The sequence below is a fragment of the Balearica regulorum genome, chromosome 18 (assembly GCF_011004875.1).
Source record: "Balearica regulorum gibbericeps isolate bBalReg1 chromosome 18, bBalReg1.pri, whole genome shotgun sequence".
NCBI lineage: Eukaryota > Metazoa > Chordata > Aves > Gruiformes > Gruidae > Balearica > Balearica regulorum.
The window spans coordinates 1,323,915-1,338,137 of NC_046201.1; the positions used below are offsets into that span (position 1 = coordinate 1,323,915).

General features: G+C 51.2%; 1 protein-coding gene across 1 annotated transcript in view; it reads right to left on the reverse strand.

Annotated features, from left to right (window-relative positions):
* The window catches only part of SLC38A10 (solute carrier family 38 member 10), a 38,768-nt gene that overhangs the window by 18,608 nt on the left and 5,937 nt on the right, over window positions 1-14,223 (reverse strand). Inside the window, exons 4-10 of the mRNA XM_075770836.1 lie at window positions 13,020-13,113; window positions 11,099-11,242; window positions 9,218-9,342; window positions 5,814-5,916; window positions 4,806-4,988; window positions 2,743-2,854; window positions 2,456-2,562 (exon numbers count right to left, since the gene is read on the reverse strand). Of these exons, the coding sequence (XP_075626951.1) occupies window positions 2,456-2,562; window positions 2,743-2,854; window positions 4,806-4,988; window positions 5,814-5,916; window positions 9,218-9,342; window positions 11,099-11,242; window positions 13,020-13,113 (868 nt within the window). The remainder of the gene's footprint in view (window positions 1-2,455; window positions 2,563-2,742; window positions 2,855-4,805; window positions 4,989-5,813; window positions 5,917-9,217; window positions 9,343-11,098; window positions 11,243-13,019; window positions 13,114-14,223) is intronic.

The window sequence follows — 14,223 nt, forward strand, 5'->3', positions numbered from 1 at the left end:
GGACAGCAGCAACTCCAGCCTCCCTAGGAGGGGCCTCTCGGACGGGCTTGTGTCAACACTGGGAAGCCAACACCTTCCTGTTAGAAGTTAAACACTCTGTTTACAGACCTGAACGCGACCTTCAGCAGCACTCTGCCAAACCTCACTCTGTCCCCCAGCTCAAGGCTCCCGGCGGGCAGCAGGACGTGGACCCGCGCCTTTACAGGAACACGCCTGATGCTTAACCACAAGAAAGGGAACGCTCTCCCCAGTTCATTCACAGCTCTGCACGCCTGACTTCAAGCTTTTAACTGTTACCCAATCGTCGTTCCAACCCAGCAAGCCTTTCCACCAAGCCCCCCCAGCCCAGCCCAAGCTGCTGTCCCCAGCCCGGCCGGCTGCCAGCAGCTGTGATAATTAACAACTCACTGGCAGGAGCCGCCGGCGCTCTTTGCTGGCCAGCAAACATCTGGGACTGCCCATATTCCTCCCCTGGAACCCTCTTCAGCACTTTTAACACAACTCCCCCGTTTTGTAGTCTCAGCCCACGCCACCTTTACCGTGGTAAATCTGCACTTCCCATCGCGCCAGCCCCTGAGCTGCCCGCCACGGGACGGGGATTTGCTGGCTGCCAGAGGTGGCCCGATAAAAGCAGCCAGTTCTCGGCAGCAGCGCTGCAAGAGTCAAGATAATTCGAGTAAGCCTAAGAACTGGAGGTGAGAAGGTCTGACGCTTTGGAAGAAAGCTAAGGATGACAGAGGGAGGGCAGACAGACACGTACACTGTTTAGAAAGGGAAAAGCGGGGAGGGACAGCTACACCCAGGGCTGGCTCCTTCTCCCCCTCCACTACCACTTTTCACAGGTGCATATTTTGATGGAGTGGAGAGCCTGATCAAAGCAGGCAGGAATGAAGGAGGAGACCAAAGATGGAGCTTCAGGGAAAGAATAAATGAGTCTTTGCAGAAGACCTGCAGGAACGAGAGGAGGGTGGGCTCAGAATTCGTCTCCAGAGCGGAGGCGGGGAGGTGCTCTGCAGCCTAGCGCCTTTCTGAAGGCAGGTGTGCCCTCGCCGCAGCATCGGTCAAAGCAAGTATGCAAACTTGACAGGCAATGGATCATTCAAGAGAAGGCTGGACAGCTTGCTACCAGCCCCTTGAAATGCCAGGGTAACCTGGGGGCTGATGCTTCAGATAAGCCCTTATTCCTTTGTGGGGATTTCTGCAGGACAAACATCTTCACTGGCCTTGTGACCAGCGTTTCAGGTCAAGCATTGTGAGGGCCCCAGTGTTCAACCCCGGGCAGCTGACAGTTGCCTCTGGGCAGTCGGTCTAAGAGCTCAGCACATCCTAAGTGCAGTTTGAAGGCACTGCAGAGAAACGTTCTGGCTCGGCCGGAATAGAAAGCAATTCTTGAAAGTGCTCTTTGTTTCCCTGAAAAATCCAGGCTGGCATTCAGACTCCTGCTTGGGGTTTCAGTCAGAGAAGTTAGGACCAAAGTGTCAGAATTCAGAGTGAAAGCTGGAAAGTTGGACTATTTCCTTGTGTCAGAGAAAGCACGGGGAAAGAAAAAAATACACCCTGCTTAAAAACTTCACGTACATTTGCAAACCCACAAGTCATTAAACACAGAAAAAGCCATTAGTTCTGTAGGACCCACAAAAATGTCGTGCTCTCCCCCTGCTGACTCCGCAGTTTACCAAAAACCTTATTCCCAGCCCAGCGCTGTCGTGACTGGTAACACTGGGGCAGAGGCCTGCTCAAAGGCACTGGATTAAGTTATTGTTAGGAAAAAACAAAACACGTTAACTTCAGGCCCACAAAAGCCTGGGATTTGTAGAACCAGAGAGATCGAGCCCAGCAAAGAGCCACTTTGTTTCAGTCCCTGAGGAGGCCAATTCAAACTGGAGCAAAAGGAAAAGCTAAACTTCTAACAGCCTCTGAACGACCCCAATTTTTTAAAAATCAAATCCTGAAGCAACACCTCTATGTGTGTGTTCCATTTTATTATTATTTTGGTTGAAACCAGAAAGCTGAGGGTCAGCAGCAAGAACCGCATCGCTGAGAAACCGTGTTTATTTTACCCAGCCCAGGCAGGTTGGGATGTAAAGGCCCGTTAAGGTTTTATAGGCTGCCTGGATTTCCCATTCTGCGGATACAGAACCTGAAGCCCACCAGAAGGTGGACTGGAAGCAGCATTTTATGCACCGAATGAAATGCTTTCCTTGCTGCCGGAGGGACAAAAAGAGCCGGTGTTCCAGCGTGGGGCAGGCCACGCACTGGGCCAGCAGCTCCTCTGCTGCTGTCTGTGCGCCCGTAAGCGATGCTGCCCAGAGCAGCCGACCAGAACAGCTCCCACCTGTACTGGGCAGACTGGAGGGGGAGGCTGGAGGAGCAGTTTCTCTGCCTCAGCCAAATTAACTACGTTCCCAGGCTCTGCAGAGGGCTTAGAGGGATGTCAAGCAGCATCAGCACTGACCTGTGAACAAAGTGCATTCTTGTGGATCTTCTTGTAAATAAGAGCTGGGCAGATAAAACAAATGAGGCTTCCCATCGTCGCACCTGTCAGGCCCAGGACCGTTTCCACTGGCAAAGAAGAAGAAGAGCAATCAGCAACGGCCACTCTTCTAGCAGCAGCACACAGCGGCTGGCTGAGCCCCCGGGCAGGCTGGGGCGTGAGCCCAGCCATCCCACCCAGAAAAGCAAATAAAAGAGACCAGAGACAACAGCCAAGCAACCAGCCTTTGCCCCCGACGCCTCACTCACCGTTGGGGATCATGATGCCTCCTACCATGGTTCCAAACACAACAGCCAGGGTCAGGGCTTTGAACCGAAGCGGGGGCATGTAACCCCCAGCAGCGAAGGTGCCGTCTTTTTGCTGGAAGAGAAAGGGCGAGAGGGGGAGAACGAGTTTAGGTCCTGCGTCAGAACCCCACAGCTCGCAAGCAGTCACCCCAGCAGGCTCCAGCAGCTTCGTCACCTCCACGCTCTGGTCTCCACAGAGGTGAACGCTGGGGGGGGGGCGGGGGGGCATTTATATGTGGTTGAGCAGTTTTAATACACAATTGCATTTGAGCCTTCAAAACAAGAGTGACAGGGGGCAGGGAGCCAAAGCTGCTGTTTCCCTCCTGCCCCAGATGTGAACTGTACAGCTGTATCCGAATCGCCGTGCCAGTGCTGCAGCCGCCCAGGCTCAGCGAGCGGCCCCAAGGCCAAGGGCATGAGAAAGAGGCACAGCTGAGAAGGCAGGAGGAGAACGGTTACGGGGGGGAAGAGCTCTGGCTTTGCTACAGCAAGGTGCCCCCTAACACCTCCGGGAGCAGGGCTACAACACATGTACCGACTCCTCCGACCTGACGGAAGATATCCCATCAAGATGTCAGAGAGGATGATCGGTGCTGCTGGGGAGCTGCTGATACCGGAGGGTTTCCAGATGCCCTCCGCTTCCCATCCCATCCCCATACTCCCAGCAGGAGCTGCGGAAAGCAGAGGCTCCAGCGAACCCACATGCCCTGGAGAACCAGCGGGTCCCCGCTCTCCTGGCTACACAGACGGGAGAGGAAAGCAAAGTGACAGGTTCAGAGCCCAAAGAGCAACGAGCAGAGCCCAGGCAAGAACCAAAGTCTTCCCAAGTGTTTCCATTGCTTACTCCTCTGCGCCCGCTGGCTTTCACCGATCATCTTCCCCCATCCTCAGGCCCTCCCGACGTGAGAAAAGAGCCGGGGGCTTCTCACAGGCAGAAGTGGCAGGATTTAGAGCTATAAATTGCTCAAGTTTTATTTCCTGCCCTAAGAGGTTTCTATTTATGCAGATACACAAAGGCCTCAGAACATTCCCACAATCTCTTACTGTTATTTACTGAATACCATCGGCATGCTTAGTGCTGTACAATACACAGAGGAGAACACGCTACTGCCACAAGGGACTTACAGTCTAAATCAGACAGACCAACTATAGTCACAAAGGCTGTCTGAAGATCTGACCCTGGGAAAGGTGAACGTGTGGGAGAGGGCTGTGTTCCACCGTGTGCCTCTGCACCAGACCGGCACCAAACATCCCGGGGAGGCACTGGAGAAAGGGGACAGCTGAACCCGGAGGGGAGAAGGCTGCTCAGGGGGCTACTGAGAAAGGTGGAAGGATGAGAATAATAATAAAAGAGCAGAAATGAGCAGGCACACACAGAAACAAGAAGAAATGAGGCTGGGCTGGGCTCTGAGGCCAGGAACAGAAGCTTGAGCTAAATGCAAAGCAAGATCGAGTTGGCCAGCAAAAGGATGCCAGCTGGAGCAGCAGGAAATAAGGAGGCTCCTCTGTTTCCCAAAGCACATTTCTCCCTCTTTCTGAGGGGGAGAACCACTCGGCTCTGAACTGTGTAACACTTCTGCACAAGAGCCGAAATCCCCAGCGGAGCAGGAGAGCAGCAGCCACGGGACCTGGGGCGCAGCAGAGCAATAGCAGGCTTCGGGCACGCAACTCCAGTGCTTCCGCCCACAAAATTCCTCTGCAGAGAGGACAAGAACCTCAAAGTACCAGAGATTAACCATTCTGCAGAGCAGGATTTACACGGGCCTCCTGCTGCACCGTTACCACACGCCAGGCACTTACGATTTCACTGTCCGTTGAGGGTTTGTCCCTCTGGATAACGAGTACCTACCACGAGTCAGAAACGTGCTGTTGTCAACGGAGTCTCACAGAACCAAGGCACGTTTGTAGCCCAGGTCGGCAGGCAGCAGCAGAAGCCAAAGACTTGCAGTAGCCCTTCAGAAAGCAAGTTTCAAAGGTGCACACCAAGGCAGCCAGCTGCTCCTGGCCACACAAGAGGATCTTACCTGCTGCTCAAAGAGAAGGGTGTTCAGCGCCTGTCTGCACGGGAGAATCATCATCGGAAACCCCACAGCTACCGACATCATGAATCCCACTCGAATCATCTCCGTCACAAGGTTGGAAGGGAAGTTCATTAGGACGTTCCCAGCAATGGCTTCAGTGTAACTCACGTAGCCAAAGAAGCCCACCTGTCCGGCAGGAGGGGAGGTGAGCAGATGGCGTTTGACCCCAAAGCCCATCCCCATCTGCTCTTTACAAAAGGCTGGAGGTCAGCGACCTCCCGTGAGTCAGGACCGGCTAGCCGAGGAGGGAGCGTGTGGCCACCTCCACGGGCAACCCGCCAGCAGCCCTCGCTGCAGCACCCCCAAAAGTTCAGACAGGTGGTTAGCGAGGAGCGGGACCTTCCTAAAATCAGAGGCAAGTTTCTCACTAAATACCGGGGGCTTTCACGGAGGCCGTTGCAGCGAGGGAAAGCTGCCGCTGCCCGTGACGCAGAGCAGTGACACCCTGCTTGCTGCCAGGCCCACGGACCGGCCCCTTCCAACGAAGGAGGGACCGTAATGATTCCCCACAGCAGCCTAGCTCACAGGGCAAGGCTGTTCTCAGGAATTATTAACTCAGTTTTATTAACTGGTGCTTTATGAGGCATAACTTCCTTCACATCTTCCCAACTGCAGCAGGCTGAAAGCAGCTGTCCTAAACTCTGGGCAGCACCTCCAGCTCCAGGCTGGGCCCTGGAAGGCAGAGAGCAGGCTGATGCGCGTGGAAGAGCCGGGTCTCTGCTCTGCCTCCACCCAAGGAAACGTACCACGCTGAAAATTTGGACTCTCCAAATGCCTCCTGAGCTCTTCGGTTCATCATCTCCCATCTAATTTTCCTTTCAGCAAAAGGACTTATCTTTCAGAATAAATACAGATAAGCAGAAACCAGCCCCAACTGAAGACAAATCATCCTCCCTGTTGCCCCTCCAGAGCGTGACTTCTGGCAAGGAAAGAGAAGGGGAAGTTTCTTACCGTAATGTAAAAGGTGGTGACCACGTTTAGGGAAGAAGCAAATATGGAGCTCATGATTTTAACAGACGGCTCATCCAAGCTATCATAGGTAGGCAAGACCTGACTGTAGAAAAGGGTAAATTATTTAAGGAAACCTTCTGCAGAGAGAGAAAAACCCAACTCAAACACGTTCCCTGCCTCAGCCCAGCAGCAAAGAATCCCTGACACCTTCCCCCTATGGAGCATAAACACTCGCTGCTATTCCACAATTTATATTGCTAATGCCAAGAGATTTCGGAACACTCATAACTTTAAGTGTTGCAAAAATATTCCTGCTCTCCCCACCCCACCACGTGGAGCTAAACGTGTGATGTAAACATTTTGGTTCAAAAGTGTTGCAAAATGAATGACCGTTTGTTCCAGTGAAACACCAGTGGCACCAGGCCAGGCAGCGCATCGGAGATTATTGTTCTTGGAGCTCTCTGTGCTGATAATTAAAGCAACGCAGTGTTTACAGAGTAAAAGCAGGAAGAAGGTTAGAGCATCACACTGTCTAAAAGAAAAGTTAAACAAACAAAACTAAATGCAGCGTCTGTCATATTTCAGCGCTGCTGCTAGAGCTCAGTTCATAGAAAGCCGGGAGCACCAATTACACGGGATTTGGGGTATTTACAGACTTGGAAAGCATGTGGAATGTACTTTTTGACATCAGGTGCATATTTTAGCAACTCATTAACCTCTTGTTACTTTAATTCAAGTGGCTACATCCTGGCTTCATGTTACTGAAGGAACTCTCACGAGAAGGGGGGGGAGCATCCAGTTAGATGGGAAGGGGGTATCCCCAGCTCCAGCGGGCACAAAGCCATTAACAGAAAGTGTGTCAAGCTGAGGCCAAGCAGAAAAATCCTTAACCCTTAATCCCTTAATGTCAAACGGTTCTGCACAAAGGAAGCTGAGCACATCGGCTCACAAGAACTCGCGAGACCTGCGCAGGGTCTGCGAATGCAGCACCGCGACAGCCGTTTAGAGCGGGGAGACCAGTTTCCCCAGGAGTCCCTCCATCTCGGATTCCTCCCGCAGCCGCCTCCTCGCGATTAATCGGCTGCATCCCTGACTTCAGCCCCAGGAGGGGAAGGAGGCCAGCCAAACATCCAGGCCCAGGAAGGAGAAGAAAGGAGGGAAGCAGAGAGGCTTTGCAGTGCCTGGGATGGCACAGCCGGGCCAGGTTCGTGTTCGAGCGGGAGCAGCAGGAGCGACATGGGGAAAAGTGTCACGCGAAGCCCAGCTGCACCCAAGCCTCCTGCCATCGCTTAATGGCACCTGTTTGGGCAACTTGGGTTTGGAGGACCAGCAAAGTGTCCCTCCAGCCCCGCCGACACGGCGCTGAGCCCTCCTGACCATCACCACCTCTCAAGGCAGAGCAAAAGGACAAAAAGCACGCAGCACGTCCTGACGCGCCCGGGGATTATTTTTAAGCGAAATGACTGCAAGCGAAGGATCAGGGACCCCTCCCCGCGTTGTCTGTTATGCTGCACCTCAAAGAGGGCGCGAGCAGATGGTTCCTCCTGAGCAGAGAGCAGGCAAGTCAGCACAAGCATTAAGAGCAGCCTCGGAGAAAGCAGCCCTGCTTCGGAGATGGCCAGAGCTACCGCAGAGTATCTGTTCTTCACCCCCACTGCAGGGACCACCTCGGGCGGGCGCTCTGAGCACAGCATTAACTCAGCCTGCCAGGAACTGATGCTCACAGAGGCAACGAACACCACCCTGACTTCTCTTATCCCTGTGAATTTGGCATTTTTGCATTCATCTGCACCAGAATAGCCCATCTCCAGAAATTAGAAGTTTTCTCCTGGAAAGCTCTACTGAATCCTCTTTAATGAGAGGGTTCAGTGACTTGACCAAGGTCACGCAAGGAGGATGCAGCGGAGGTAACCCCGGAGTGCTCGCGCTCCCCGCTCTCAGCTCCACAGCAAATTTCCACACTACATAACTGTAGAGGAGTGACCTACTTTGCAACTTCAGCAACAACAGGATAGCTTTTAAAGAGAGAACGGTATTGAACTCACAAGTAAAGCAGGGTCAAGTTTTTCAGGCTAGAATAATAGTGCATTTATTTGTCCTTACTGTATGCTGCATTAAGGAAAAGGATTTCTGCTTTATGTTCGAATTATTTATTTTTTAAAAAGGTGATTCAGAGGTTAGCAAAATTAAACCTACCTAGCTGAGAATAACACGCTTATAAGACTGCCTGGGCTGGGGACAGCGTATTGCCCTGATGCTTGGAAAAAACACATAGCTTTACGTTTGGCTTGCCACGTAAGCGCTGTAATGGAGCCTATATTTAGGTACACGCACACTGGTCCAGACCAAACGATTTCCCTTCATTTCCAACTCCCAGCAAAATTGTGCTGGGTACTGTGTGGCTACCATAAGGGGGGAAAAAAAAAAAAAAAGGAATTTAAAAACTCTAAAATGTTAACAAGGTAAAGCTGTAAAAGAATACAATTCCCTTCGCCAGTTGTAATGGAGACATTAAACAGCAAGACTGGAGCGTGTTCGGGTAGGAACCAAGCTGCCAAGAGAGCCGATAAGTGGAAAATGATGATTTGGATCTTGCGTGTGGGTGTAAACACAGCAGTCTGAACAAATTTTATCTGTCACATTCATTTGCTGTTGGCATGCTACCCGTTTGCTAGAACTACAGGGGGGAAAGCCCAACTCTGCCAGCCTTCCAAACGAGGATGGTCTTTTCCATGTCCACATTTGGATTTACGCTTCTATTTAAAGTCTGTTACTATTCTGGCCAGGCACGTATTGCTCACTTGCCATTCTGGTGCAGAAGGTAATGCTGCTAGAAATGTGCGAATAGCCTGGTCTGCCATCACGTCCTTCCACGTGCCAATGGAAACCCTCATTAAAAGCAGGTAACTGGAAACGTGCGAACAACTCTCCAAAGTCAACGACTGTGCGATCTTCCGAGGGTTCTCAAAGAAATTCGGGGAAGCGGAGAAGCTGCCAGTGTACACTACCCTGCGGGGGCCCTGCGGCCATTCGGCGACTCAGCCCCGCCGCCTTCCCTGGTACTAAATCATTCCCTCCAAGAAACGGGGGAAATTCATCACTTAATGCAGCTGTACCAGAAGCAACGTGCATTATTACGCTGAGGATCTGTTTGGCCCAAATGATCTTGTGTTGCTCAAGCACAATAACTCCCCAGTGAAATATAACTCCCTCCCCCATCTAGGTAACAAAAGGGTCACAACCGACTGAGATGCTGTACTTCAGCGGGCTGTAAAATACTTTGATTAAAATAAAATAGGAAACCAGATGGTATCTATCCCTTGCAGATCCTCATGACCCTCTGCCCTCAGAAAAATACTCATTGCACACCACAACTGCCAGAAGCGGGAATGGCAGGTACTTACGACTGACAGGCAAAAGACATGCCAAAGATGGGGATGCAGCGAAAAATGCCCTCCCAACGAGTGTAACTAACTCGCTGCAGCCACTGCCCGCTGAAGAGGCCATGCTTGAAGGACGACAGCACAATCTGTAGCCAAGAGAAAGAGAAGGGGTTAAGATCTAACCCGAAACAACTTCATGGCGGCAGTAATGCTGGTGCTGGGATAAAAGGCAGCGTGCAGCAGCTCTGCGAGGAACAGCTTACGCTGCCTACCGCAGCCAGATCTCTGTTAGTCAGGTTCCCCAGCTCCCCTCCCCACCCGCACACGTTATTAAAGCTCCCAGCAACCTCCAAGGGTCCCTTGCCACCAAGGATCCCGGGGTGTATTTTAAAAGATCTATGACATTCCCCCCCTTGTTTGATGCCATCAGACATCACAGCACGCACCAGGGTGGAACAATTTCCACTGACACACATTTAACTGGGAGAATTATCGTTCCCGGCAATTTCTTTTGCACTTTTTTTTAAACATGTTTTTAAATCCAAAGGGGAAGCGACATTTGCCTTGGAGAATCCCGTTCAATGGAGAGAGACAAAGGTCCCTAACACAGGACCCCACCTGCACACTGCTACTCCAGAGCCGTTTAACAACGCCAGTTCCCCGAAGAGAAGGATAAACTTCATGAAAACCGGGGAAGCGAGGCACCCAGACGGGGCCAGGGGAGCTCTTTTGCCATTGACAGGGAAACTGGCAGGCATTGGGTTGCACAGGAAACAGAAGGTAAATATGTCTGAATGCCTGTTTATAATATCGCCTGAATGGGGGTTTTCTAATCCCCAGAGATTACGTTTTAGTGCAGCCAGCTCTCATGAAATGTTGTGGTTTTCTTAAAGGCACAGCTCCTGGAACACGGCACTTTTGTAAAACACTCATTTACCGTTTCCAGCCTCCTTACAGAGGCAAGCTCAGAAGCGTGACCCAGCACAACCTACTAAAAAAAAAAAAAAAAAAAAAAAGGAAAAAGTTAAGTGGAAAGAATTTCCACACCTCCATTTGTTTTCCTTTGTTTCAGCTCTTCCAGTCCTGAAGTTTGGGGGAGACAGGGCTGGGGCTCCAGAATCAAACCACACGAACATCCGTGAGGTGAAACTTGCAGTCATTAAAAAGCAAGTGCGAGTCTCCGCCTCTCAGTAAATGGTGCTCGGCCAAGCCAAACAGGGCCAGCGCTGGGTAAGTCTCAGCTCACCCTGCTTAATCAAAATGGCCAAGAATCCACTCACCTCCGTAAAAAAAAATTTTTTCTAGACATCTCTAAGGACAAGTACATGCCACGTACCAGACTTAAGACTTTACAAAGCTTTCAGTGCTCAGAAATAGGAGTGCTGGTGTCTAACAACGAAAACTACTTGTTGCCAGAAAGACATTGACCATCAGCTGCAAAAAAGCATGCAAAGTACACGTCTGAGCTCTCAACAAGAGCTGCCTTCCCCTACAGATTAGAAGCATTGAGGTTTTCAAGGCAAAACACCAACGCACGATGAAAGTCCTTCTGCTTCCAGGCGCTATTCCCCACGTCTTCCATCCTTTGATTTAAAGTTCAGAGCCCTAAATTATAAGACGCCAACAAGCAGAATAAACCACGACTCGATTTGTGGTTTATTATTTGTGCCACTGCAGTCCCTAGCATGCGTAAGAGCCTACAGACCCGCTGGCTGGTTTCTACAGCCTGTACCTCCCCGTCTCAAGAGCACGAGCACCCAGATCGCTTGTTATACCCGGCACTAGCAGCACTAATTATCAGGAAGGACATTTTAAACTTGAGGCCTGCACCTGCAGGCTGTCCCAGCGGGAATATCTGTGTTAAAACAATAGGAAAACAGCATTCCCGGCGTCAATACTCACCACGAACATGAACACGGTGTAAAAGATCAGAGCCATGGCGCTGAAAGACTGTATGGAGGCCATCATGTTCCTCTGGAGGCTCAATGGAAGTACGATGCACAGGGAGACGGCAAACAGCAGGACTATCCGGAAACTGCCCGACACCTGGAAAAAGGACCTGCATAAAGAACTGGAGCACAGAGGATACTCAAAACATCCCATCAAATTAGCAAAATAACTCCCCAGCGTGGTTAATTTTTCCAGAGTGAGAAACAATGCAAACCCAGGACGGATTCCAAAGGTGAAATTCTGCTTCTGTTCGTATTTAAAGATTTGATGCTGAAAGCTTGCCATTTCTTTGGCTAGGTCTGTGATTAGCTTATACAGTCACTGGGTGCCACTGTTGCTCTACACAGCGTGTGACAGGTCCATTTTGAAGTGGAAGTATTGGGGGGGGGGGGGTTAAATGCTAATCCAGCACAAGCTATTTAGGTATTTTCATGCAATTAAATAAAAACTAAACTTACTTGGGAGACAAGAGATTGAAGTCTTGAAAATTCTGATCCAGAAAATTAATCAAAACCTCGCACTGGTATTTATTATAGCAGAACACTCTGAAATGCTTGGAAATATTTAATACCTAATTTGGCTGCAGCCACAACGCATCTTTCTAACTTCACAGTCCCTTAATCGGAGCTTAGCAACATCAGGCGGAACAGATAACAGCCCCGCCAAAAATCCTTCCACGTGTCCATTTTGCTTCCCTGCACGGCCCTCGCACCGGCTCCGAGCGCTGCTACTCGCCCCCCTGGCTCCCAGCTCACCAGGAAGAGCAGCAAGAGCCTCCTGCCCACGAGGCGCAGCTCTTGCCTCCCACACGTCTGCAGCCAACACTGGGCTCATCACGCACTTTATTTTATCTTAAAGGGGAGGCAGGTGCACAGTAACTTTGGCCACCAAAACAGCGAGGGACGGGACAAAAATCCCTCTTGAACAAGAGGGCTGCAAGGGGGTGAGAGCTCGGACAGAGGAACTGTCTGTCGCTACCCATTAGGGGCAGGCAAGAAGACAGGAAGCATCATCTCCTCCGGGAATCTGCTCCAGAATTAAGAGAGATCAAGTTAAAAAGAATTCCTTTGTTGGAATTGCCTTATTGGAGGTTTTACACATCTGATTGTTCGCCACATGTCTGGGCTTCCAGCTAAACGCTCTGTGCACAAGGCGCGCTGTTAAAGCTCACCGTGAGATGACCCCATGACGCCTCGTGGGCTGCTGTCCGGGTTTCACCCGGCCGGCAGCTAAAACAACCACACAGCCCTTCGCTCGCTCCCTGCCAGTGGGACAGGGGAGAGAATTGGGGCGGGGGGAAAGTAAAGCTTGTGGGTTGAGATAAAGACAGTTTAATATGACAGAAAAGGAAGAGAATAACAGTAATAATAACATACAAAATGAGTGATGCACAGCACAATTGCTCACCACCCACAGAACACTGATGCTCAGCTAGCTCCTGAGCCGCGGTCTAAACCCTCGGCCAGCTTCCCCCCAGTTCTATACTGAGCATGACATCAATAGTATGGAACATCCTTTGCCAGTCCGGCGCAGCTGTCCTGGCCGTGTCCCCTCCCAGCTCCTTGCGCACCCCCAGGCTGCTCCCTGGCAGGGCAGGATGAGAAGCTAAAAAGTCCTTGACTCGGTGTAAACATCACCCAGCAACACCCAAATATCAGTGTGTTATCAACGGTATTCTCATCCTAAATCCAAAATAGCACTATACTCACTACTAGGAAGAAAATCAACTCCATCCGAGCCAAAACCAGGACAGCTGCTGAGCACACTACTCAGGTTTTAATCTTTGCTGTATCTCAGGCCCACACAGCTCGATGCCAGCAGAATTGGGACCACTGTCTGTGTTGTAGGTGTGATCCAGTGAAGATTTATTTACCTGAAATCCAAGCAGCCGGGCAAAGAAGTTGGACCCCAAATCACCGATGACAACGTAGAAAGCAATGCAAGTTCCCAGCATCAGCCCAATCATGCTGCAGAAACAACACCGCACACAGGTTAGGAGGTTGGAGCGGGAACCCTGGAACACAGCTCCTGCTCCTGGGCAGCTGCGTGTCAGCAGCCACGTTTCCAGCAGATCTGTACTTTGCACAGCCCTCAGGAAAGGACGAGGCTTTGTTAATGCTAAGGCTACCTTCGAGACACCACCTGGGACTGTCGTAACTGAGCCTGCGACGATGGGACACCCCCCCCCCAACACCACGTGAGCAGCGAGAACGCTGCTACAGTTCACACGCTGGGAGCAAGAGACACCCTACACACGCTGCAGCCGCTGGTTTAGCGCCAACGAGGTCTCAAGGGCTACACCCCGCACACAACCGCAGCAGCTGAAGATCGCTTAGGATCCCACCGCATCCGCCGTTTACCAAGGAACATCCAGAAGAGTTAAACAGAACCAGCCAGAAGGGCATACACATAAAGTGACTTCAGATCTTGCGCAGTCACTTGCTCACGTTCAGAGGTAGAGCAGCCTCGGCGTGCGCTGCTTCAGCACACATCCACCCTCCAACACAACCTTCTGGCCTGTGACGGCAGAGACAAGCCCCACGTTTTGCTGAACCACCACTGAAAACCACGTTTGGCAACCAGTAATAAAGTGGGTTTTCTCCCAGTCCACAGGGACAGCGGGCTGTGAGCTCGCTCAGCCGCACGAGCACCATGCCGGTGCTGAAGGGGAGGACCGTGCTTTTATCCTCGGGGTTGTGAGGGGCAGGCCACCAGTTCTGCCTTCAACCCTAGTAAAATAAAACCAGGAGAACCTCCGTCCATACCTAACATCTCGGCTAGAGACGTAGCTCTGGTAACAACACGTGCATGGGTCTAACTGCTGTTCGGAGCCACGGAATAAAAAGACCTTGGAGATGGCAAGAACTCCTTTATTTCTCGGAAAAAACGTTTAAAAGAATCAGCAAGAGATTCTCTCAGCCCCACACCCCACAGCAGGGGCCTACCATGAAAGTCTCGATACCAAATGGGCTCTCAAAGCTTCTTTCCACAAAATGGACCACACTTTAATGAGAAGATTGTCTTATGAACTGCTTCTCCTCCCATTCATGATTGCATGGACCACTTTCCCTCCCAGC